Raw genomic sequence first — 27,263 nt, forward strand, 5'->3', positions numbered from 1 at the left:
AACAATAACAACACAACAACAACAACAACATGACGTGGCAAGTGGAGCAGGCCAGGGTACCCTCACACGCCCCTAGTCAACAACATCAACAACAACACAACAACAACAACAACTATCAACAACAACAACACAACAACAACAACAATAACAACAATAACAACAACAATAACAACACAACAACAACAACAACATGACGTGGCAAGTGGAGCAGGCCAGGGTACCCTCACACGCCCCTACAGTCAACAACAACAACAATAACAATAACAACAATAACAACAACAATAACAACACAACAACAACAACAACATGACGTGGCAAGTGGAGCAGGCCAGGGTACCCTCACACGCCCCTACAGTCAACAACAACAACAACACAACAACACAACAACAACAACATCAACAACAACACAACAACAACAATATGACGTGGCAAGTGGAGCAGGCCAGGGTACCCTCACACGCCCCTAGTCAACAACATCAACAACAACACAACAACAACAACAACTATCAACAACAACAACACAACAACAACAACAATAACAACAATAACAACAACAATAACAACACAACAACAACAACAACATGACGTGGCAAGTGGAGCAGGCCAGGGTACCCTCACACGCCCCTACAGTCAACAACAACAACAATAACAATAACAACAATAACAACAACAATAACAACACAACAACAACAACAACATGACGTGGCAAGTGGAGCAGGCCAGGGTACCCTCACACGCCCCTACAGTCAACAACAACAACAACACAACAACACAACAACAACAACATCAACAACAACACAACAACAACAATATGACGTGGCAAGTGGAGCAGGCCAGGGTACCCTCACACGCCCCTAGTCAACAACAACAACAACAACAGTCAACAACAACACAACAACAACATCAACAACAATAACATCAACAACAACACAACAACAACACAACAACAGTCAACAACAACAACACAACAACAACAACACAACAACAACAACAGTCAACAACACAACAACAACAACATCAACAACAACATGACGTGGCAAGTGGAGCAGGCCAGGGTACCCTCACACGCCCCTACAGTCAACAACACAACAACAACAGTCAACAACAACAACACAACAACAACAACATCAACAACATGACGTGGCAAGTGGAGCAGGCCAGGGTACCCTCACACGCCCCTACAGTCAACAACAACAACAACATCAACAACACAACAACAACCACAGTCAACAACATCAACAACACAACAACAACAACATCAACAACAACAACAACATCAACAACAACATGACGTGGCAAGTGGAGCAGGCCAGGGTACCCTCACACGCCCCTAGTCAACAACAACAACACAACAACACAACAACACAACAACAACAGTCAACAACAACATCACAACACAATAACAACACAACAACAACAACATGACGTGGCAAGTGGAGCAGGCCAGGGTACCCTCACACGCCCCTAGTCAACACAACAACACAACAACAACAACAATAACAACACAACAACATCAACAACAACATGACGTGGCAAGTGGAGCAGGCCAGCGTACCCTCGCACGCCCCTACAGTCAACAACAACAACACAACAACAACAACAACATCATCAACAACACAACAACAACATCAACAACAACGACAATAACAACAACATCAACAACAACAACAACATCAACAACAACACAACAACACAACAACATCAACAACAACAACAACATCAACAACAACAACAACAACAACATGACGTGGCAAGTGGAGCAGGCCAGGGTACCCTCACACGCCCCTAGTCAACAACAACAACAACAGTCAACAACACAACATCAACAACAACAACAACAACACAACAACAACAACACAACAACAACAGTCAACAACAACACAACAACAACAACAGTCAACAACAACACAACAACAACAACATCAACAACACAACAACAACACAACAACAGTCAACAACAACAACACAACAACAACAACAACAGTCAACAACAACAACAGTCAACAACAATAACAACAACAGTCAACAACAATAACAACACAACAGTCAACAACAACAACATGACGTGGCAAGTGGAGCAGGCCAGGGTACCCTCGCACGCCCCTACAGTCAACAACAACAACACAACAACAACATCAACAACAACAACACAACAACAACAACATGACGTGGCAAGTGGAGCAGGCCAGCGTGCCCTCGCACGCCCCTACAGTCAACAACAACACAACAACAATTACTACAACAACTATCAACAACAACAACAACAGTCAACAACAACAACAACAGTCAACAACAACAACAATAAGCATCACGACGTGACTGGCTAGTTTGGTGAGTGAGTGGGTGACTGAGTGAGTGTGTGAGTGGGTGAGTGACTGAGTGGGTGAGTGACTGAGTGAGTGACTGAGTGAGTGACTGAGTGACTGACTGAGTGACTGAGTGACTGAGTGACTGACTGAGTGAGTGACTGAGTGACTGAGTGAGTGATTGACTGAGTGAGTGAGTGACTGAGTGAGTGTCTGAGTGGCTGAGTGAGTGACTGAGTGACTGAGTGAGTGACTGAGTGACTGAGTGAGTGACTGAGTGAGTGACTGAGTGAGTGACTGAGTGAGTGGCTGAGTGAGTGAGTGACTGAGTGAGTGACTGAGTGAGTGACTGAGTGACTGAGTGAGTGACTGAGTGAGTGACTGAGTGACTGAGTGAGTGTCTGAGTGGCTGAATGAGTGTCTGAGTGGCTGAGTGAGTGGGTGAATGAGTGAGTGACTGAGTGACTGACTGAGTGACTGAGTGAGTGACTGAGTGAGTGACTGAGTGAGTGACTGAGTGACTGAGTGAGTGACTGAGTGAGTGACTGAGTGACTGAGTGAGTGACTGAGTGAGTGAGTGAGTGACTGAGTGAGTGACTGAGTGAGTGACTGAGTGACTGAGTGAGTGACTGAGTGAGTGACTGAGTGAGTGACTGAGTGACTGAGTGAGTGACTGACTGAGTGACTGAGTGACTGATTGAGTGGCTGAGTGAGTGACTGAGTGAGTGACTGAGTGAGTGACTGAGTGACTGAGTGAGTGAGTGACTGAGTGAGTGACTGAGTGAGTGACTGAGTGAATGACTGACTGAGTGAGTGACTGAGTGAGTGACTGAGTGAGTGACTGAGTGAGTGACTGAGTGACTGAGTGAGTGACTGAGTGACTGAGTGACTGAGTGAGTGACTGAGTGACTGAGTGAGTGTCTGAGTGGCTGAGTGAGTGTCTGAGTGGCTGAGTGAGTGGGTGAATGAGTGAGTGACTGAGTGACTGACTGAGTGACTGAGTGAGTGACTGAGTGAGTGACTGAGTGAGTGACTGAGTGACTGAGTGAGTGACTGAGTGAGTGACTGAGTGACTGAGTGAGTGACTGACTGAGTGAGTGAGTGACTGAGTGAGTGACTGAGTGAGTGACTGAGTGACTGAGTGAGTGACTGAGTGAGTGACTGAGTGAGTGACTGAGTGACTGAGTGACTGAGTGAGTGACTGACTGAGTGACTGAGTGACTGATTGAGTGGCTGAGTGAGTGACTGAGTGAGTGACTGAGTGAGTGACTGAGTGACTGACTGAGTGACTGAGTGACTGAGTGAGTGAGTGACTGAGTGAGTGACTGAGTGAATGACTGACTGAGTGAGTGACTGAGTGAGTGACTGAGTGAGTGAGTGACTGAGTGAGTGAGTGACTGAGTGACTGAGTGACTGAGTGAGTGACTGAGTGACTGAGTGAGTGACTGACTGAGTGACTGAGTGACTGAGTGAGTGGCTGAGTGAGTGACTGAGTGAGTGACTGAGTGACTGAGTGAGTGAGTGACTGAGTGACTGACTGAGTGACTGACTGAGTGACTGAGTGACTGACTGAGTGACTGAGTGAGTGACTGAGTGAGTGACTGAGTGAGTGACTGAGTGAGTGAGTGACTGAGTGAGTGACTAAGTGAGTGACTAAGTGAGTGACTGAGTGAGTGACTGAGTGACTGAGTGAGTGACTGAGTGAGTGACTGAGTGAGTGACTGAGTGAGTGACTGAGTGACTGAGTGAGTGACTGAGTGACTGAGTGAGTGACTGAGTGGGTGACTGAGTGAGTGACTGAGTGAGTGACTGACTGAGTGAGTGAGTGACTGAGTGAGTGACTGAGTGAGTGACTGAGTGACTGAGTGAGTGACTCAGTGAGTGACTGAGTGAGTGACTGAGTGAGTGAGTGACTGAGTGAGTGAGTGACTGAGTGACTGAGTGAGTGACTGACTGAGTGACTGAGTGACTGGGTGACTGAGTGAGTGGCTGAGTGAGTGACTGAGTGAGTGAGTGACTGAGTGAGTGAGTGACTGAGTGAGTGACTGAGTGACTGACTGAGTGACTGAGTGACTGACTGAGTGAGTGACTGAGTGACTGAGTGAGTGACTGAGTGACTGAGTGAGTGACTGAGTGAGTGACTGAGTGACTGAGTGAGTGACTGAGTGAGTGACTGAGTGAGTGAGTGAGTGACTGAGTGAGTGACTGAGTGACTGAGTGAGTGACTGAGTGAGTGACTGAGTGAGTGACTGAGTGATTGAGTGAGTGAGTGACTGAGTGACTGAGTCACTGAGTGAGTGACTGAGTGACTGAGTGAGTGAGTGAGTGACTGATTGAGTGGCTGAGTGAGTGACTGAGTGAGTGACTGAGTGAGTGACTGAGTGACTGACTGAGTGACTGAGTGACTGAGTGAGTGAGTGACTGAGTGAGTGACTGAGTGAATGACTGACTGAGTGAGTGACTGAGTGAGTGACTGAGTGAGTGAGTGACTGAGTGAGTGAGTGACTGAGTGACTGAGTGAGTGACTGAGTGACTGAGTGAGTGACTGACTGAGTGACTGAGTGAGTGGCTGAGTGAGTGACTGAGTGAGTGACTGAGTGACTGAGTGAGTGAGTGAGTGACTGAGTGAGTGACTGAGTGACTGACTGAGTGACTGACTGAGTGACTGAGTGACTGACTGAGTGACTGAGTGAGTGACTGAGTGAGTGACTGAGTGACTGAGTGAGTGACTGAGTGAGTGAGTGACTGAGTGAGTGACTAAGTGAGTGACTAAGTGAGTGACTGAGTGAGTGACTGAGTGACTGAGTGAGTGACTGAGTGAGTGACTGAGTGAGTGACTGAGTGACTGAGTGAGTGACTGAGTGACTGAGTGAGTGACTGAGTGGGTGACTGAGTGAGTGACTGACTGAGTGACTGACTGAGTGAGTGAGTGACTGAGTGAGTGACTGAGTGAGTGACTGAGTGACTGAGTGAGTGACTCAGTGAGTGACTGAGTGAGTGACTGAGTGGGTGAGTGAGTGACTGATTGAGTGAGTGACTGAGTGACTGAGTGAGTGACTGACTGAGTGACTGAGTGACTGGGTGACTGAGTGAGTGGCTGAGTGAGTGACTGAGTGAGTGAGTGACTGAGTGAGTGAGTGACTGAGTGACTGACTGAGTGACTGACTGAGTGACTGAGTGAGTGACTGAGTGAGTGACTGAGTGACTGAGTGAGTGACTGAGTGAGTGACTGAGTGAGTGACTGAGTGAGTGAGTGACTGAGTGAGTGAGTGACTGAGTGAGTGACTGAGTGACTGAGTGAGTGACTGAGTGAGTGACTGAGTGAGTGACTGAGTGATTGAGTGAGTGAGTGACTGAGTGACTGAGTCACTGAGTGAGTGACTGAGTGACTGAGTGAGTGAGTGAGTGAGTGACTGAGTGAGTGACTGAGTGAATGACTGACTGAGTGAGTGACTGAGTGAGTGACTGAGTGAGTGAGTGACTGAGTGAGTGAGTGACTGAGTGACTGAGTGAGTGACTGAGTGACTGAGTGAGTGACTGACTGAGTGACTGAGTGAGTGGCTGAGTGAGTGACTGAGTGAGTGACTGAGTGACTGAGTGAGTGAGTGAGTGACTGAGTGAGTGACTGAGTGACTGACTGAGTGACTGACTGAGTGACTGAGTGACTGACTGAGTGACTGAGTGACTGAGTGAGTGAGTGACTGAGTGAGTGACTGAGTGAATGACTGACTGAGTGAGTGACTGAGTGAGTGACTGAGTGAGTGAGTGACTGAGTGAGTGAGTGACTGAGTGACTGAGTGACTGAGTGAGTGACTGAGTGACTGAGTGAGTGAGTGAGTGACTGACTGACTGACTGAGTGAGTGACTGAGTGAGTGACTGAGTGAGTGACTGAGTGACTGAGTGACTCAGTGAGTGACTGAGTGACTGAGTGAGTGACTGAGTGAGTGACTGACTGAGTGACTGAGTGAGTGACTGAGTGAGTGACTGAGTGACTGAGTCACTGAGTGAGTGACTGAGTGACTGAGTGAGTGAGTGACTGAGTGACTGACTGAGTGACTGAGTGACTGAGTGAGTGACTGAGTGGGTGACTGAGTGAGTGAGTGACTGAGTGAGTGACTGAGTGACTGAGTGAGTGACTGAGTGAGTGACTGACTGAGTGACTGAGTGAGTGACTGACTGAGTGAGTGACTGAGTGAGTGAGTGACTGAGTGACTGAGTGAGTGACTGAGTGGGTGACTGAGTGAGTGAGTGACTGAGTGACTGAGTGAGTGACTTACTGAGTGAGTGACTGAGTGACTGAGTGAGTGACAGAGTGAGTGACTGAGTGAGTGAGTGACTGAGTGAGTGACTGAGTGACTGAGTGAGTGACTGAGTGAGTGACTGAGTGAGTGACTGAGTGACTGACTGAGTGACTGAGTGAGTGACTGACTGAGTGAGTGACTGAGTCACTGAGTGAGTGACTGAGTGACTGAGTGAGTGACTGAGTGACTGACTGAGTGAGTGACTGAGTGAGTGAGTGAGTGACTGAGTGACTGAGTGACTGACTGAGTGAGTGACTGAGTGAGTGACTGAGTGAGTGACTGAGTGACTGAGTGGGTGACTGAGTGAGTGAGTGACTGAGTGAGTGACTGACTGAGTGAGTGACTGAGTGAGTGACTGAGTGAGTGACTGAGTGACTGAGTGAGTGACTGAGTGACTGAGTGAGTGACTGAGTGAGTGACTGAGTGAGTGACTGAGTGACTGAGTGAGTGACTGAGTGGTTACCGAATCCGTCGATGTCCAGGTTACGGTTCACCACCACGTCCAGGATGGAGTCTCCCACTCGACCCCATGACTCGATCAGCTCTCCATCACGACTCACGAAAGTCACCCTCACCCTGCACTCACCACACCGCTCACTCACTCACTCATCACTCACTCACTCACTCACCACTCACTCACTCACTCACCACTCACTCACTCACTCACCCACTCAGTCACTCACCTACCCACTCACTCACTCACCCACTCACCCACCCACTCACCACTCACTCACCCACGCACCCACTCACCCACGCACCCACTCACTCACCCACGCACCCACTCACTCACCCACGAACCCACTCACCCACCCACGCACCCACTCACCCACCCACGCACCCACTCACCCACCCACCCACTCACCCACCCACCCACTCACCCACCCACTCACCCACCCACCCACTCACCCACCCACCCACTCACCCACCCACTCACCCACCCACCCACCCACTCACCCACCCACCCACTCACCCACCCACCCACCCACTCACCCACCCACCCACCCACTCACCCACCCACCCACCCACTCACCCACCCACCCACCCACCCACTCACCCACCCACCCACTCACTCACCCACCCACCCACCCACTCACCCACTCACCACTCACTCACTCACCCACTCACTCACTCATTCACTCACCCACTCACTCACTCACCCACTCACTCACCCACCCACCCACTCACTCACCCACCCACTCACCCACCCACTCACTCACCCACCCACTCACCCACCCACTCACCCACCCACCCACTCACCCACCCACCCACTCACCCACCCACCCACTCACCCACCCACTCACCCACCCACCCACTCACCCACCCACCCACTCACCACCCACCCACTCACCCACCCACTCACCCAGCCACCCACTAACCCACCACCACCCCCACCACCACAACCACCACCACAACCACCACCACCACAACCACCACCACAACCACCACCACCACCACAACCACCACCACCACCACCACCACAACCACCACCACAACCACCACCACCACAACCACCACCACCACCCACTTCTGTTGTTCTCCGTCTGGAGGGGCCGAGTTGGACAGCCAGGACCGTGACCCCGACACGGGCCTCGCGGCGCGAGCTCCGGGGGACGAGGCGAGGGCGAGGCGGCGGCCGAGGCAGGCAAGCCGCGGGGGCCCGAAGCGGCCTAGCAGCGCGGCGACCCACATTATAATAATAATAAAGTCGTTATATCGTTTGTTAAATAAACTAATATTATTATTGTTGTGACGATGAACTCTTAAACACTTCGCTCGACTCGCTGGAGAGCTTCCCACGTCGACGAATCGCGCGAACTTTCTTTGTAAACTTCACCAAGCGCCCTTGGCGATTCGAATGCGGCCGGGTCGCGAGTTGAGTGGAGGTGGGGGCGGTGGGCGGGCGGGGGATTAAAAAATCGCGTTTCAAGACGCCGCCGCCGCCGCCGTCGTTTTGACCCTCGCCGCCATCCGTAGGCAAAGAGGGGCGGCGGTTGAATTCTCTACAACGGATAAGGGTGGGGGGTTGAGGTGGGGGGTTGGTGGTGGTGGTTGTGGTGGTGGTGGGGGTGGTGGTGGGGGTTGTGGTGGTGGTGGTGGTTGTGGTGGTGGTGGTGGTTGTGGTGGTGGTGGGGGTTGTGGTGGGGGTGGTGGGTGGGGTTGGTGGCTCGCCAAAACACTGGGGGATTATGAAGGAGGGGATTGAGTCACTTACCAACTCACTCACCCACTCACTCACCCACTCACTCACTCACCCACTCACTCACCCACTCACCCACTCACTCACCCACTCACTCATCAACTCACTCACCAACTCACTCATTCACCCACTAACTCATTCACCCACTCACTCACCCACTTATTCACCAACTCACCCACTCACTCACCCACTCACCCACCAACCCACCCACTCACCCACCAACCCACCCACCCACTCACCCACCAACCCACCCACTCACCCACCCACTCACTCATTCACCCACTCACTCACCCACTCACTCATTCACCCACTCACTCACCAACTCACCCACCCACTCACCAACTCAATCACTCACCCACTCACCAACCCACCCACCCACTCACTCACTCATTCACCCACTCACTCACCAACTCACTCACCAACTCACTCACCAACTCACTCATTCACCCACTCACTCATCCACCCACTCACCCACTCACTCATTCACAAACTCACTCACTCACCAACTCACTCATCCACCCACTCACTCATTCACAAACTCACTCATTCACCAACCCACCCACTCACCAACCCACCCACTCACCCACCCACCCACTCACCCACCCACCCACTCACCCACCCACCCACTCATTCACCCACTCACCCACCCACTCATTCACCCACTCACTCACCCACTCACCCACCCACCCACCCACTCACCCACCAACCCACCCACCCACTCACCCACCAACCCACCCACCCACCCACTCACCCACCAACCCACCCACCCACCCACTCACCCACCAACCCACCCACTCACCCACCAACCCACCCACCCACCCACTCACCCACCAACCCACCCACCCACCCACTCACCCACCAACCCACCCACCCACCCACTCACCCACCAACCCACCCACTCACCCACCAACTCACACGTTCCGTGTCACTAACGCCACTCTGTGCATGACCTTACAAGGTGCACAGCGTACATGATGTGCGACGTTATAGGCAATTATCCTGATTCATGCTCCTTTTTTACAACAATTAATAAACAATTACAATTATTTACCAAACGCGATTTTTTCTTTACATATATGACCCCAATGGCGACCTGTAACATGCTTTTATATTTCCTACTACGGTTAAACAAAAGCCACGCGCTTATTGGTCGGAGGAGCGGCCACGTGACTCCGATTGGTTCGCCACGTGTGTTGGGGCGGTGCGCGCTTATCCAGACTGGGAAATCCAGAGCTACTATCTCCCCCATTCAAAAGCCTGGGCCTGCTAAGATCTTTAACGTCTCTGAGTAATTAGCGAGGTGAGGAGCCTCAGTGACGAAGACTGAACTCACTCACCCACTCACTCACCCACTCGCTCACCCACTCACTCACCCACTCACTCACTCACCCACTCACCCACCCACTCGCTCACCCACCCACTCACTCACCCACTCACCCACTCACTCACTCACCCACTCACCCACTCACTCACCCACTCACTCACCCACCCACTCACTCACCCACTCACTCACCCACTCACTCACCCACCCACTCACACACTCACTCACCCACCCACTCACCCACTCACTCACCCACTCACTCACTCACCCACTCACCCAACCACCCACTCACTCACTCACCCATCCACTCACTCACCCACTCATTCACCCACTCACTTATCCACCCACCCACTCATCCACCCACCCACTCACTCACCCACCCACTCACCCACTCACTCACCCACCCACTCACTCACCCACCCACTCACTCACCCACCCACTCATCCACCCACCCACTCATCCACCCACTCACCCACTCACTCACTCACCCACTCACTCACTCTGGTTGTGGTTAACCTGGTTGTTGTTGTGGTTGTTGTTGACGTGGTTGTTGTAAGAGTGGTTGTTGTTGTAGTGGTTGTGGTAGTGGTTGTTGTTGTGGTTGTTGTAGTAGTGGTTGTGGTGGTAGTGGTGGTTGTTGTAGTGGTTGTTGTTGTGGTAGTGGTAGTGGTTGTTGTGGTGGTGGTTGTAGTTGTTGTTGTAGTGGTTGTTGTGGTAGTGGTTGTGGTAGTGGTGGTTGTTGAGGTAGTGGTGGTTGTTGTTGTGGTAGTGGTGGTTGTTGTGGTGGTGGTTGTGGTGGTGGTGGTTGTGGTAGTGGTTGTTGTGGTAGTGGTGGTTGTTGTTGTGGTGGTTGTGGTAGTGGTGGTTGTTGTGGTAGTGGTGGTTGTTGTTGTGGTAGTGGTGGTTGTTGTGGTGGTGGTTGTGGTAGTGGTGGTTGTTGTTGTGGTAGTGGTGGTTGTTGTGGTGGTTGTGGTAGTAGTGGTTGTTGTTATGGTAGTGGTGGTTGTGGTAGTGGTGGTTGTGGTAGTGGTTGTGGTAGTGGTGGTTGTGGTAGTTGTTATTATTGTTGTTGTGGTAGTTGTTGTTGTTATTGTTGTTGTTGTTAGTCATGTCAAGTCGTTTCGGAGTTCGTGCGGCCGGAACTGACGGCGGAGACTTCAGCCACAGAGAGCACGTGGCACACAGATACTCACACAGGTACTCACCACTACTAGTACTCACTGGTACTCACTAGTAGTACTCACACAGATACTCACACAGGTACTCACCACTACTAGTACTCACTGGTACTCACTAGTAGTACTCACACAGATACTCACACAGGTACTCACCACTACTAGTACTCACTAGTACTCACACAGGTACTCACACAGGTACTCACTACTACTAGTACTCACTGGTACTCACTAGTACTACTCACTAGTACTCACTAGTACTAGTACTCACACAGGTACTCACCACAGGTACTCACTAGTACTAGTACTCACCACTAGTACTCACTAGTAGTACTCACTGGTAGTACTCACACAGATACTCACACAGATACTCACACAGGTACTCACTAGTACTCACCAGTAGTACTCACTACTACTCACACAGGTACTCACACAGGTACTCACCACTACTAGTACTCACACAGATACTCACACAGGTACTCACTACTACAAGTACTCACACAGATACTCACACAGGTACTCACTACTACTAGTACTCACCACTAGTACTCACTAGTACTCACTAGTACTCACACAGGTACTCACTACTACTAGTACTCACACAGGTACTCACACAGGTACTCACTAGTACTAGTACTCACCACTACTACTCACTAGTAGTACTCACTGGTACTCACACAGGTACTCACACAGATACTCACACAGGTACTCACTAGTACTCACTAGTAGTACTCACACAGGTACTCACACAGATACTCACACAGATACTCACACAGGTACTCACTGGTACTCACACAGATACTCACACAGGTACTCACACAGGTACTCACTAGTACTAGTACTCACACAGGTACTCACCACTAGTACTCACTAGTACTAGTACTCACACAGGTACTCACACAGGTACTCACACAGGTACTCACTACTACTAGTACTCACACAGGTACTCACCACTAGTACTCACCACTAGTACTCACTAGTAGTACTCACTAGTACTCACTACTACTAGTACTCACACAGGTACTCACCACTAGTACTCACTGGTACTCACACAGGTACTCACACAGGTACTCACTAGTAGTACTCACTAGTACTAGTACTCACACAGGTACTCACAGGTACTCACTAGTACTCACTACTACTCACACAGGTACTCACACAGATACTCACACAGGTACTCACTAGTACTAGTACTCACTAGTACTCACACAGGTACTCACTGGCACTCACCACTAGTACTCACCACTAGTACTCACACAGGTACTCACTAGTAGTACTCACTAGTACTCACTACTACTCACTAGTAGTACTCACTAGTACTCACTAGTACTCACTACTACTCACTACTACTCACACAGGTACTCACACAGATACTCACACAGATACTCACTAGTAGTACTCACTAGTAGTACCACCACTAGTACTCACCACTAGTACTCACTAGTAATACTCACACAGGTACTCACACAGATACTCACACAGGTACTCACACAGGTACTCACCACTAGTACTCACTAGTACTCACTAGTAGTACTCACTAGTACTCACTAGTACTCACTAGTACTCACACAGATACTCACACAGGTACTCACACAGGTACTCACACAGGTACTCACCACTAGTACTCACTGGTACTCACCACTAGTACTCACACAGGTACTCACTACTACTCACTAGTACTCACACAGGTACTCACACAGGTACTCACTGGTACTCACTGGTACTCACCACTAGTACTCACACAGGTACTCACCACTAGTACTCACACAGGTACTCACACAGGTACTCACCACTACTACTCACTAGTAGTACTCACTGGTACTCACACAGGTACTCACACAGGTACTCACCACTAGTACTCACCACTAGTACTCACTACTACTCACTAGTACTCACTACTACTCACACAGATACTCACACAGGTACTCACTACTACTCACTAGTACTCACTAGTACTCACTACTACTCACACAGGTACTCACACAGGTACTCACTAGTAGTACTCACTAGTACTCACTCAGGTACTCACACAGGTACTCACTACTACTCACTAGTACTCACTACTACTCACACAGGTACTCACTACTACTCACTAGTACTCACTACTACTCACACAGGTACTCACTAGTACTCACCACTAGTACTCACACAGATACTCACACAGGTACTCACACAGGTACTCACTACTACTCACACAGATACTCACACAGGTACTCACACAGATACTAACACAGATACTCACACAGGAACTCACTAGTAGTACTCACTAGTACTACCACCACTAGTACTCACTACCAGTACTCACACAGGTACTCACTACTACTCACTAGTACTCACTACTACTATTACTCACTAGTACTCACTACTACTCACTAGTACTCACCACTAGTACTCACTACTACTAGTACTCACACAGATACTCACATAGGTACTCACACAGATACTCACACAGGTACTCACTGGTACTCACCACTAGTACTCACACAGGTACTCACACAGGTACTCACTAGTACTCACTAGTAGTACTCACTACTACTCACACAGGTACTCACTGGTACTCACCACTAGTACTCGCACAGATACTCACACAGATACTCACTAGTACTCACTAGTAGTACTCACACAGGTACTCACACAGGTACTCACACAGATACTCACACAGGTACTCACTACTACTAGTACTCACTAGTACTCACACAGGTACTCACTGGTACTCACACAGGTACTCACTACTACTAGTACTCACTGGTACTCACTAGTACTACTCACTAGTACTCACTAGTAGTACTCACACAGGTACTCACACAGGTACTCACACAGGTACTCACTAGTACTCACACAGGTACTCACACAGGTACTCACTGGTACTCACTGGTACTCACCACTAGTACTCACACAGGTACTCACACAGATACTCACTAGTACTCACACAGGTACTCACACAGGTACTCACACAGGTACTCACTAGTACTCACTACTACTCACACAGATACTCACACAGGTACTCACTACTACTCACTAGTACTCACTAGTACTCACTACTACTCACACAGATACTCACACAGGTACTCACACAGGTACTCACTAGTGTACTCACTAGTACTCACTAGTACTCACCACTAGTACTCACTACTACTAGTACTCACACAGATACTCACATAGGTACTCACACAGATACTCACACAGGTACTCACACAGGTACTAACACAGGTACTCACACAGATACTCACCACTACTACTCACTAGTACTCACTACTAGTACTCACACAGGTACTCACCACTACTACTCACTAGTACTCACTACTAGTACTCACACAGGTACTCACTAGCAGTACTCACTACTACTCACTAGTACTCACTACCACCACTAGTACTCACACAGATACTCACACAGGTACTCACACAGATACTCACACAGGTACTCACACAGATACTCACACAGGTACTCACTACTACTCACTAGTACTCACTACTAGTACTAACTACCAGTACTCACACAGATACTCACCACTAGTACTCACACAGATACTCACACAGGTACTCACCACTAGTACTCACTAGTACTCACCACTGGTATTCACACAGATACTCACACAGGTACTCACACAGGTACTCACTAGTACTCACTAGTACTACTAGTACTAACTACTCACTACTAGTACTACCACTAGTACTCACTAGCACTCACACAGGTACTCACTACCACTAGTACTCACTAGTACTCACTACCACTAGTACTCACTAGTACTCACTAGCACTCACTATTCACTAGTACTCACTAGTACTCACTCACTACTCACTACTCACTAGTACTCACTCACTACTCACTAGTACTCACTACTCACTCACTACTCACTCACTACTCACTAGTACTCACTACTCACTAGTACTCACTACTCACTCACTAGTACTCACTACTCACTCACTACTCACTACTCACTAGTACTCACTAGTACTCACTACTCACTCACTACTCACTACTCACTAGTACTCACTACTCACTCACTACTCACTCACTACTCACTAGTACTCACTACTCACTCACTACTCACTCACTACTCACTAGTACTCACTACTCACTCACTACTCACTCACTACTCACTAGTACTCACTACTCACTCACTACTCACTCACTACTCACTAGTACTCACTACTCACTCACTACTCACTAGTACTCACTACTCACTAGTACTCACTACTCACTAATACTCACTACTCACTCACTAATCACTACTCACTCACTACTCACTAGTACTCACTACTCACTAGTACTCACTACTCACTCACTACTCACTCACTACTCACTAATACACACTACTCACTCACTACTCACTCACTACTCACTACTCACTCACTACTCACTCACTACTCACTAGTACTCACTACTCACTCACTACTCACTAGTACTCACTACTCACTCACTACTCACTCACTACTCACTAGTACTCACTACTCACTCACTACTCACTCACTACTCACTAGTACTCACTACTCACTCACTACTCACTAATACTCACTACTCACTCACTACTCACTAATACTCACTACTCACTCACTACTCACTAATACTCACTACTCACTCACTACTCACTACTCGCTAGTACTCACTCACTACTCACTAGTACTCACTACTCACTAATACTCACTACTCACTCACTACTCACTCACTACTCACTAGTACTCACTACTCACTAGTGCTCACTACTCACTCACTACTCACTCACTAATCACTAGTACTCACTAATACTCACTACCACTCACTACTCACTAGTACTCACTACTCACTCACTACTCACTCACTACTCACTAGTACTCACTACTCACTAGTACTCACTACTCACTCACTACTCACTCACTAATCACTAGTACTCACTAATACTCACTACCACTCACTACTCACTAGTACTCACTACTCACTCACTACTCACTCACTACTCACTAGTACTCACTACTCACTAGTACTCACTACTCACTCACTACTCACTCACTAATCACTAGTACTCACTAATACTCACTACCACTCACTACTCACTAATACTCACTACTCACTCACTACTCACTCACTCACTACTCACTAGTACTCACTACTCACTAGTACTCACTACTCACTCACTACTCACTCACTAATCACTAGTACTCACTAATACTCACTACCACTCACTACTCACTAATACTCACTACTCACTCACTACTCACTACTCACTCACTACTCACTAGTACTCACTACTCACTAGTACTCACTACTCACTCACTACTCACTCACTAATCACTAGTACTCACTAATACTCACTACCACTCACTACTCACTAATACTCACTACTCACTCACTACTCACTACTCACTCACTACTCACTAGTACTCACTACTCACTACTCACTCACTACTCACTCACTAATCACTAGTACTCACTAATACTCACTACCACTCACTACTCACTAATACTCACTACTCACTCACTACTCACTCACTACTCACTCACTACTCACTAGTACTCACTACTCACTAGTACTCACTACTCACTCACTACTCACTAGTACTCACTACTCACTCACTAGTACTCACTACTCACTAGTACTCACTACTCACTCACTACTCACTCACTACTCACTAGTACTCACTACTCACTAATACTCACTACCACTCACTACTCACTAGTACTCACTCTGGACAGTAGGTGGCAGCATCTGTCTGTGTGTAACACAGAACTTGCCCCTACAGCCCTGCTAGAGGCTACCTGGGGGAGCTTTGTCTGTGTGTGTGTAACAGCACTTGCCCCTACAGCCCTGCTAGAGGCTACCTGGGGTTGCTTTGTTTCTGTGTGTGTGTAACAGCACTTGCCCCTACAGCCCTGCTAGAGGCTACCTGGGGGAGCTTTGTCTGTGTGTGTAACAACACTTGCCCTTACAGCCCTGCTAGAGGCTACCTGGGGGAGCTTTGCCTGTGTGTGTGTAACAGCACTTGCCCATACAGCCCTGCTAGAGGCTACCTGGGGGAGCTTTGCCTGTGTGTGTAACAGCACTTGCCCCTACAGCCCTGCTAGAGGCTACCTGGGGTTGCTTTGTTTCTGTGTGTGTGTAACAGCACTTGCCCCTACAGCCCTGCTAGAGGCTACCTGGGGGAGCTTTGTCTGTGTGTGTGTAACAACACTTGCCCCTACAGCCCTGCTAGAGTCTACCTGGGGGAGCTTTGTCTGTGTGTGTGTAACACAGCACTTGCCCCTACAGCCCTACTAGAGGCTACCTGGGGGAGCTTTGTCTGTAACAGCACTTGCCCCTACAGCCCTGCTAGAGGCTACCTGGGGGTAGCTTTGTATGTGTGTGTGTAACAGCACTTGCCTCTACAGCCCTGCTAGAGGCTACCTGGGGTAGCTTTGTCTGTGTGTAACAGCACTTGCCCCTACAGCCCTGCTAGAGGCTACCTGGGGGAGCTTTGTCTGTGTGTGTGTAACAGCACTTGCCCCTACAGCCCTGCTAGAGGCTACCTGGGGGAGCTTTGTCTGTGTGTGTAACAGCACTTGCCCCTACAGCCCTGCTAGAGGCTACCTGGGGGAGCTTTGTGTGTGTGTAACAGCACTTGCCCCTACAGCCCTGCTAGAGGCTACCTGGGGGAGCTTTGTCTGTGTGTGTAACAACACTTGCCCCTACAGCCCTGCTAGAGGCTACCTGGGGGTAGCTTTGTATGTGTGTGTGTAACAGCACTTGCCCCTACAGCCCTGCTAGAGGCTACCTGGGGGAGCTTTGTCTGTGTGTGTGTAACAGCACTTGCCCCTACAGCCCTGCTAGAGGCTACCTGGGGGTAGCTTTGTCTGTGTGTGTGTGTAACAGCACTTGCCCCTACAGCCCTGCTAGAGGCTACCTGGGGGAGCTTTGCCTGTACCTTTGCACCCTCCTTGACTCCCACAGCGTTGTTCTGAAGTCCCAGGTGAGAAAGTTGCTTCAGGTTCATGCCCTGGTGTGGCTCCTGGTTCTGCTCAGAGGTGAACCCAGCATCATCATCAGTATCATCATCATCATCATCAGTAGTATCATCATCATCATCAGTAGCATCATCATCAGTAGTATCATCATCATCAGTAGCATCATCATCAGTAGTATCATCATCATCAGTAGCATCATCATCAGTAGTAGTATCATCATCATAATCAGTAGCATCATCATCAGTAGTATCATCATCATCAGTAGCATCATCATCAGTAGTAGTATCATCATCATCAGTAGTGGTATCATCATCAGTGAGTGAGTGGGTGGGTTCGTTTGTGAGTGGGAGAGTTGGTGAGTGAGTCACTGAGTGAGTGACTGAGTGAGTGACTGAGTGAGTGAGTGAGTCACTGAGTGAGTGACTGAGTGAGTGACTGAGTGAGTGACTGAGTCACTGAGTGAGTGACTGAGTGAGTGATTGAGTGAGTGAGTGGGTGAGTGACTGAGTGAATGGGGGAGTGACTGAGTGAGTGACTGAGTGACTGAGTGAGTGACTGAGTGACTACGTCACTGACTGAGTGAGTGACTGAGTGACTACGTGACTGACTGAGTGAGTGACTGGGTGAGTGAGTGAGGAAGTTGCTTCATGTTCAGGCCCTGGTGTGGCTCCTGGTTCTGCTCAGAGGTGAACCCAGCATCATCATCAGTAGTATCATCATCATCATCAGTAGTATCATCATCAGTGAGTGAGTGGGTGGGTTCGTTTGTGAGTGAGAGAGTTGGTGAGTGAGTGACTCACTAAGTGAGTGACTGAGTGAGTGAGTGACTGAGTGAGTGAGTGGGTGAGTGACTGAGTGAGTGAGTGGGTGAGTGACTGAGTGAATGGGGGAGTGACTGAGTGACTGAGTGACTACGTGACTGACTGAGTGAGTGACTGAGTGAGTGACTGAGTGAGTGAGTGAGTGACTGAGTGAGTGAGTGACTGAGTGAGTGATTGAGTGAGTGAGTGACTGAGTGAGTGACTGAGTGAGTGACTGAGTGAGTGACTGAGTGAGTGACTGGGTGAGTGAGTGACTGAGTGACTACGTGACTGACTGAGTGAGTGACTGGGTGAGTGACTGAGGAAGTTGCTTCATGTTCATGCCCTGGTGTGGCTCCTGGTTCTGCTCAGAGGTGAGCCCAGCATCATCATCATCAGTATCATCATCATCAGTAGTATCATCATCAGTAGTAGTATCATCATCATCAGTAGTATCATCATCATCATCAGTGAGTGAGTGGGTGGGTTCGTTTGTGAGTGGGAGAGTTGGTGAGTGAGTGACTCACTGAGTGAGTGACTGAGTGAGTGAGTGGGTGAGTGAGTGAGTGAGTGACTGAGTGAGTGAGTGAGTGACTGAGTGAGTGAGTGGGTGAGTGACTGAGTGAGTGAGTGGGTGAGTGACTGAGTGAATGGGGGAGTGAGTGAGTGAGTGACTGAGTGACTACGTGACTGACTGAGTGAGTGAGTGAGTGACTGAGTGAGTGACTGAGTGAGTGAGTGACTGAGTGAGTGATTGAGTGAGTGACTGAGTGAGTGACTGAGTGAGTGAGTGACTGGGTGAGTGAGTGACTGAGTGACTACGTGACTGACTGAGTGAGTGACTTGGTGAGTGACTGAGGAAGTTGCTTCAGGTTCATGCCCTGGTGTGGCTCCTGGTTCTGCTCAGAGGTGAACCCAGCATCATCATCAGTAGCATCATCATCATCATCAGTATCATCATCATCAGTATCATCATCATCATCAGTAGTATCATCATCATCATCAGTAGTGGTATCATCATCAGTGAGTGAGTGGGTGGGTTCGTTTGTGAGTGGGAGAGTTGGTGAGTGAATGAGTCACTGAGTGAGTGACTGAGTGAGTGACTGAGTGAGTGACTGAGTGAGTGACTGAGGAAGTTGCTTCAGGTTCATGCCCTGGTGTGGCTCCTGGTTCTGCTCAGAGGTGAACCCAGCATCATCATCATCATCAGTATCATCATCATCATCATCAGTAGTATCATCATCATCAGTAGTAGTATCATCATCATCAGTAGTATCATCATCATCATCATCAGTAGTAGTATCATCATCATCAGTAGTATCATCATCATCAGTAGTGGTATCATCATCATCAGTAGTATCATCATCATCAGTAGTATCATCATCATCATCAGTAGTAGTATCATCATCAGTGAGTGAGTGGGTGGGTTCGTTTGTGAGTGGGAGAGTTGGTGAGTGAGTGAGTGACTACGTGACTGACTGAGTGAGTGACTGGGTGAGTGAGTGACTGAGTGAGTGAGTGGGTGAGTGACTGAGTGACTATGTGACTGACTGAGTGAGTGACTGGGTGAGTGAGTGACTGAGTGACTACGTGACTGACTGAGTGAGTGACTGGGTGAGTGACTGAGGAAGTTGCTTCATGTTCAGGCCCTGGTGTGGCTCCTGGTTCTGCTCAGAGGTGAACCCAGCATCATCATCATCAGTATCATCATCAGTAGTAGTATCATCATCATCAGTAGTATCATCATCATCAGTAGTATCATCATCATCAGTATCATCATCATCAGTATCATCATCATCAGTAGTATCATCATCAGTATCATCATCAGTATCATCATCATCACTGAGTGAGTCACTGAGTGAGTGACTGAGTGAGTGAGTGAGTGACTGAGTGACTACGTGACTGACTGAGTGAGTGACTGGGTGAGTGAGTGACTGGGTGAGTGACTGAGGAAGTTGCTTCATGTTCAGGCCCTGGTGTGGCTCCTGGTTCTGCTCAGAGGTGAACCCAGCATCATCATCAGTATCATCATCATCATCATCATCAGTAGTATCATCATCATCAGTAGTATCATCATCAGTAGTATCATCATCAGTAGTATCATCATCATCAGTAGTAGTATCATCATCAGTAGTATCATCATCATCATCAGTAGCATCATCATCATCAGTAGCATCATCATCAGTAGTAGTATCATCATCAGTAGTATCATCATCATCAGTAGTGGTATCATCATCAGTGAGTGAGTGGGTGGGTTCGTTTGTGAGTGGGAAAGTTGGTGAGTGAGTGAGTCACTGAGTGAGTGACTGGGTGAGTGAGTGAGTCACTGAGTGAGTGACTGACTGAGTGACTGAGTGACTGACAGACTGACTGAGTGACTGACTGAGTGAATGAGTGACTGACTGAGTGAATGAGTGAATGAGTGACTGAGTGACTGACAGACTGACTGAGTGACTGACTGAGTGAGTGACTGAGTGACTGACTGAGTGACTGAGTGACTGACAGACTGACAGACTGACTGAGTGACTGACTGAGTGAATGAGTGACTAAGTGGCTGACTGAGTGAGTGACTGAGTGAGTGACTGACTCACTGACTGAGTGACTGAGTGACTGACTGAGTGAGTGACTGAGTGACTGACTGAGTGACTGACTGAGTGACTGACTGACTGAATGACTGACTGAGTGACAGACTGACTGAGTGACTGGCTGAGTGGCTGACTGAGTGAGTGACTGAGTGACTGACTCACTGACTGAGTGACTGAGTGACTGACAGACTGACTGACAGACTGACAGACTGACTGACTGAGTGAATGAGTGACTGAGTGACTGACTGAGAGTGACTGAGTGACTGACTGAGTGACTGACAGACTGACTGAGTGGCTAACTGAGTGACTGACTGAGTGACTGAGTGACTGACTGAGTGACTGACAGACTGACTGAGTGACAGACTGACTGAGTGACTGAGTGAATGAGTGACTGAGTGACTGAGTGAGTGAGTGACTGACTGACTGAATGAGTGACTGAGTGACTGAATGAGTATCTGAGTGAGTGACTGAGTGACTGACTAAATGAGTGACTGACTGAGTGACTGACTGAGTGACTGACAGACTGACTGAGTGACTGACAGACTGACTGAGTGACTGACAGACTGACTGAGTGAGTGACTGAGTGACTGACTGAGTGACTGACTGAGTGACTGAGTGACTGACTGGGTGACTGAGTGACTGACAGACTGACTAACAGACTGACTGACTGACTGAGTGACTAACTGCATGAGTGTCTGAGTGAATGACTGAGTTACTGACTGAGTGACTGACTGAGTGAATGAGTGACTGACTGAGTGAATGAGTGACTGAGTGACTGAGTGACTGACAGACTGACAGACTGACTGAGTGACTGACTGAGTGACTGACAGACTGACAGACTGACTGAGTGACTGAGTGACTGACTGAGTGACTGACAGACTGACTGACAGACTGACTGACTGAGTGAATGAGTGACTGAGTGACTGAGAGTGACTGAGTGACTGAGTGACTGACTGAGTGACTGACAGACTGACTGAGTGACAGACTGACTGAGTGACTGAGTGAATGAGTGACTGAGTGACTGACTGAGTGACTGACTGACTGACTGAATGAGTGACTGACTGAATGAGTGACTGAGTGACTGACTAAATGAGTGACTGACTGAGTGACTGACTGAGTGACTGAGTGACTGAGTGACTGACTGAGTGAATGAGTGACTGAGTGACTGACTGAGTGACTGACAGACTGAGTGACTGAGTGAATGAGTGACTGAGTGACTGACTGAGTGAGTGACTGACTGACTGAATGAGTGACTGAGTGACTGACTGAATGAGTGACTGAGTGACTGAATGAGTGACTGAGTGAGTGACTGAGTGAGTGACTGAGTGACTGACTAAATGAGTGACTGACTGAGTGACTGACAGACTGACTGAGTGACTGACTGAGTGACTGACTGAGTGAATGAGTGACTGAGTGACTCACTGAGTGAATGAGTGACTGAGTGACTGACAGACTGACTGAGTGACTGACTGAGTGACTGAGTGAGTGACTGATTGAGTGCCTGACTGAGTGACTGAGTGGCTGACTGAGTGACTGACTGAGTGAGTGACTGAGTGACTGAGTGAGTGACTGACTGAGTGACTGACTGAATGAGTGACTGAGCAACTGACTGAGTAACTGACTGAGTGAATGAGTGACAGAGTGAATGAGTGACTGAGTGACTGACTGTGTGACTGACTGAGTGACTGGCTGAGTGAGTGACTGAGTGAATGACTGAGTGACTGACTGACTGAATGAGTGACTGACTGAGTGACTGACTGAGTGAGTGACTGACTGAGTGACTGACTGAGTGACTGACTGAGTGACTGAGTGAGTGACTGACTGAGTTACTGAGTGGCTGACTGAGTGACTGAGTGAGTGACTGACTGATTGACTGACTGACTGACAGATTGAAGACTGACTGAGTGAATGAGTGACTGAGTGGCTGACTGACTGAATGAGTGACTGAGTGACTGACTGAGTGAGTGACTGACTGAGTGACTGACTGAGTGACTGACTGAGTGGCTGACTGAGTGACTGAGTGAGTGACTGACTGATTGACTGACTGACTGACTTAGTGAATGAGTGACTGAGTGGCTGACTGGGTGACTGAGTGAGTGGCTGAGTGACTGACTCACTGAGTGAGTGACTGACAGACTGACTGAGTGAATGACTGACTGAGTGACTGACTGAGTGAGTGGGTGACTGTGTGACTGAGTGAATGACTGAGTGAATGAGTGACTGAATGGCTGACTGAGTGACTGACTTACTGATTGAGTGACTGAGTGACTGACTGAGTGACTGACTGAGTGTGTGACTGAGTGACTGACTGAATGAGTGACTGAGTGACTGACTGAGTGACTGACAGACTGACTGAGTGACTGAGTGACTGACTGACTGATTGAGTGACTGACTGAGTGACTGACTGAGTGACTGACTGAGTGAATGAGTGACTGAGTGGCTGACTGAGTGACTGACTGAGTGACTGAGTGACTGGATGAGTGAGTGACTGAGTGACTGACTGAGTGACTGAGTGACTGACTGAGTGACTGACAGACTGACTGAGTGACTGACTGAGTGATTGACTGACTGAGTGACTGACTGAGTGACTGACTGACTGAGTGACTGAGTGACTGACTGAGTGACTCACTGACTGAGTGACTGAGTGACTGAGTGACTGACTCACTGACTGAGTGACTGAGTGACAGACTGACTGACTGAGTGACTGAGTGACTGAGTGAGTGACTGACTGACTGACTGACTGACTGACTGAGTGACTGACTGACTGACTGACAGACTGACTGACAAACTGACAGACTGACAGACTGAGTGACTGAATGAGTGAGTGAGTGACTGACTGAGTGACTGAGTGAGTGACTGAGTGACAGACTGACTGACTGAGTGACTGACTGAGTGACTGACTGACTGACTGAGTGACTGACTCACTGACTGACTGACAGACTGACAGACTGACTGACTGACTGACAGACTGACTGAGTGACTGAGTGACTCACTGACTGAGTGAGTGAGTGTCTGAGTGACTGACTGACTGAGTGACTGACTGAGTGACTGACTGAGTGACTGAGTGAGTGACTGAGTGACTGAGTGACTGACTGAGTGACTGACTGAGTGACTGACTGAGTGAGTGAGTGACTGACTGAGTGACTGACTGAGTGACTGAGTGAGTGACTGAGTGAGTGACTGAGTGACTGACTGAGTGACTGACTGACTGAGTGACTGACTGAGTGACTGACAGACTGACAGACTGACTGAGTGACTGACTGACTGACTGAGTGACTGACTGACTGACTGAGTGACAGACTGAGTGACAGACTGAGTGACTGAGTGACTGACTGAGTGAATGACTGAGTGACTGACTGAGTGACTGAGTGAGTGACTGACTGAGTGACTGACTGAGTGACTGACTGAGTGAGTGACTGACTGAGTGACTGAGTGAGTGACTGAGTGACTGAGTGACAGACTGAGTGACTGACTGAGTGACTGACTGACTGAGTGACTGAGTGACTGACTGAGTGACTGACAGACTGACAGACTGACTGAGTGACTGACTGACTGACTGACTGACAGACTGACTGAGTGACTGAGTGACTCACTGACTGAGTGAGTGAGTGTCTGAGTGACTGACTGACTGAGTGACTGACTGAGTGACTGACTGAGTGAGTGAGTGACTGACTGAGTGACTGAGTGAGTGACTGAGTGACTGAGTGACTGACTGAGTGACTGACTGAGTGACTGACTGACTGAGTGACTGACTGAGTGACTGATAGACTGACAGACTGACTGAGTGACTGACTGACTGAGTGACTGACTGACTGACTGAGTGACAGACTGAGTGACTGACTGAGTGACTGAGTGAGTGACTGACTGAGTGACTGACTGAGTGACTGAGTGGCTGATTGAGTGACTGAGTGATTGGCTGACTGCGTGACTGAGTGACTGACTGACTGAGTGCCTGACTGAGTGACTGACTGAGTGACTGAGTGACTGACTGACTGACTGAGTGACTGAGTGACTGAGTGAGTGACTGAGTGACTGAGTGACTGACTCACTGACTGAGTGACTGACTGACTGAGTGACTGAGTGAGTGACTGAGTGACAGACTGACTGACAGACTGACTGACTGAGTGACTGACTGACTGAGTGACTGACTGACTGAGTGACTGACTGAGTGACTGACTGACTGAGTGACTGACTGACTGACTGAGTGACTGACTGAGTGACTGACTGAGTGACTGACTGACTGACTGAGTGACTGACTGACTCACTGACTGAGTGACTGACTGACTGACTGAGTGACTGACTGAGTGACTGACTGACTGAGTGCCTGACTGAGTGCCTGACTGAGTGACTGACTGACCGAGTGACTGACAGACTGACTGACTGACCGCCTGCCCGCCCCACCCCGCCCGCCCTAACCCCTCTCTCCCTCCCCACCCGCCCACAGCCTCCCTCCCCCACCTCCTCCCCCACCTCCTCACCCCTCACCACCTCCTCCACCCTCACCACCACCTCCACCACCTCCTCCACCACCTCCTCCACCTCCTCGCCAGCCCGGCGCCCGCCTGGCTGACGGCCTACCTCGCCTCGGCCCTGCCCTCGGGCCTCCTCCTCCTGTCGCTCCCCCGAAGCCGAGCTGCCATGGCTAGCGTCTCCCTCATCCTCTGTGCCCCCTGCTCGGTCGCCCCTCTGGCCTGGGGGGCCCTGGACGCCCTCCACGGCGGCGGGGCCGGGGGGGGGGCCGGGGGGGGGGCCGGGGGGGGGGCCGCCAGCTGGGTCCACTGGGGGGCCCTGGGCGGCCTCGCCGCCCTCCACGGCGCCATCGTGGGCAAGGCCAACGCGGCGCTGGGCCTCTGGGTCGGGCCTGGGACGGCCCGGAGGAGGGAGGAGGACGGGGAGCGGAAGAGGCAGTGACGGGGGTCGAGTGGTGTGGGGTGGGGTGGGTGGGTGGATGGGTGGGTGGGGTTTGTGGGGTGGGTGGGGTTCACGGTGGCCGTGTGGGGTGGGTGGGTGGGTGGATGGGTGGGTGGGGTTCACGGTGGCCGTGTGGGTGGGTGGGTGGGTGGATGGGTGGGTGGAGTTCACGGTGGTCGTGTGGGTGGGTGGGTGGGATTCACGATGGCCGTGTGGGTGGGTGGGTGGGGTTCACGGTGGCCGTGTGGGTGGGTGGGGTTCACGGTGGCCGTGTGGGTGGGTAGGTGGGTGGAGTTCACGGTGGCCGTGTGGGTGGGTGGGTGGGGTGGAGTTCACGGTGGCCGTGTGGGTGGGTGGGTAGGTGGGTGGGGTTCACGGTGGCCGTGTGGGTGGGTGGGTGGGTGGAGTTCACGGTGGCCGTGTGGGTGGGTGGAGTTCACGGTGGCCGTGTGGGTGGGTGGGTAGGTGGGTGGAGTTCACGGTGGCCGTGTGGGTGGGTGGGTAGGTGGGTGGAGTTCACGGTGGCCGTGTGGGTGGGTGGGGTTCACGATGGCCGTGTGGGTGAGTGGGTGAGGTTCACGGTGACCGTGTGGGTGGGTGGGTGGGTGGATGGGTGGGTGGGTTCACGATGGCCGTGTGGGTGGGTGGGGTTCACTGTGGCCGTGTGGGTGGGTGTGGGTGAGGTTCACGGTGACCATGTGGGTGGGTGGGTGGGTGGATGGGTGGGTGGGGTTCACGATGGCCGTGTCA

At 50.0% G+C, this 27,263-nt stretch overlaps 1 protein-coding gene and 1 long non-coding RNA gene across 2 annotated transcripts; one reads left to right on the plus strand and one right to left on the minus strand.

The window, feature by feature from the left end:
* Window positions 1–1,698: 1,698 nt before the first annotated feature.
* LOC142908134 (uncharacterized) lies at window positions 1,699–8,510 on the minus strand. Its single transcript, XR_012931613.1, has 3 exons — window positions 8,134–8,510; window positions 7,072–7,184; window positions 1,699–1,785 (listed from the first exon to the last, which is right to left on the minus strand). It is a non-coding gene; the product is annotated as an uncharacterized LOC142908134 (long non-coding RNA).
* Window positions 8,511–9,689: 1,179 nt separating this feature from the next.
* On the plus strand, window positions 9,690–26,533 carry LOC142908135 (protein jagunal homolog 1-like). The gene is made up of 4 exons (XM_076058398.1): window positions 9,690–10,105; window positions 11,233–11,323; window positions 18,204–18,277; window positions 26,047–26,533. Exons 2-4 carry the CDS (start codon window positions 11,235–11,237, stop codon window positions 26,511–26,513), a joined length of 630 nt encoding a protein of 209 aa, XP_075914513.1. The 5' UTR covers window positions 9,690–10,105; window positions 11,233–11,234; the 3' UTR covers window positions 26,514–26,533.
* Window positions 26,534–27,263: the final 730 nt, after the last annotated feature.

The sequence above is a fragment of the Petromyzon marinus genome (genome assembly GCF_048934315.1).
Source record: "Petromyzon marinus isolate PM22_M1 ecotype Great Lakes invasive population chromosome 73 unlocalized genomic scaffold, UKy_Petmar_22M1.pri1.0 chr73_unloc.3, whole genome shotgun sequence".
In the NCBI taxonomy this organism is placed as follows: domain Eukaryota; kingdom Metazoa; phylum Chordata; class Hyperoartia; order Petromyzontiformes; family Petromyzontidae; genus Petromyzon; species Petromyzon marinus.

Excerpts from the sequence above, each read along its gene's own strand:
- LOC142908135 (XM_076058398.1), top strand. The coding sequence starts at position 11,235 with ATGTCAAGTCGTTTCGGAGTTCGTGCGGCCGGAACTGACGGCGGAGAC. Across the intron at positions 11,324-18,203 it reads GCACACAGATACTCACACAG|CGTTGTTCTGAAGTCCCAGG; the intron begins GTACTCACCACT and ends TGACTCCCACAG. Across the intron at positions 18,278-26,046 it reads GCTCCTGGTTCTGCTCAGAG|CCTCCCTCCCCCACCTCCTC; the intron begins GTGAACCCAGCA and ends ACCCGCCCACAG.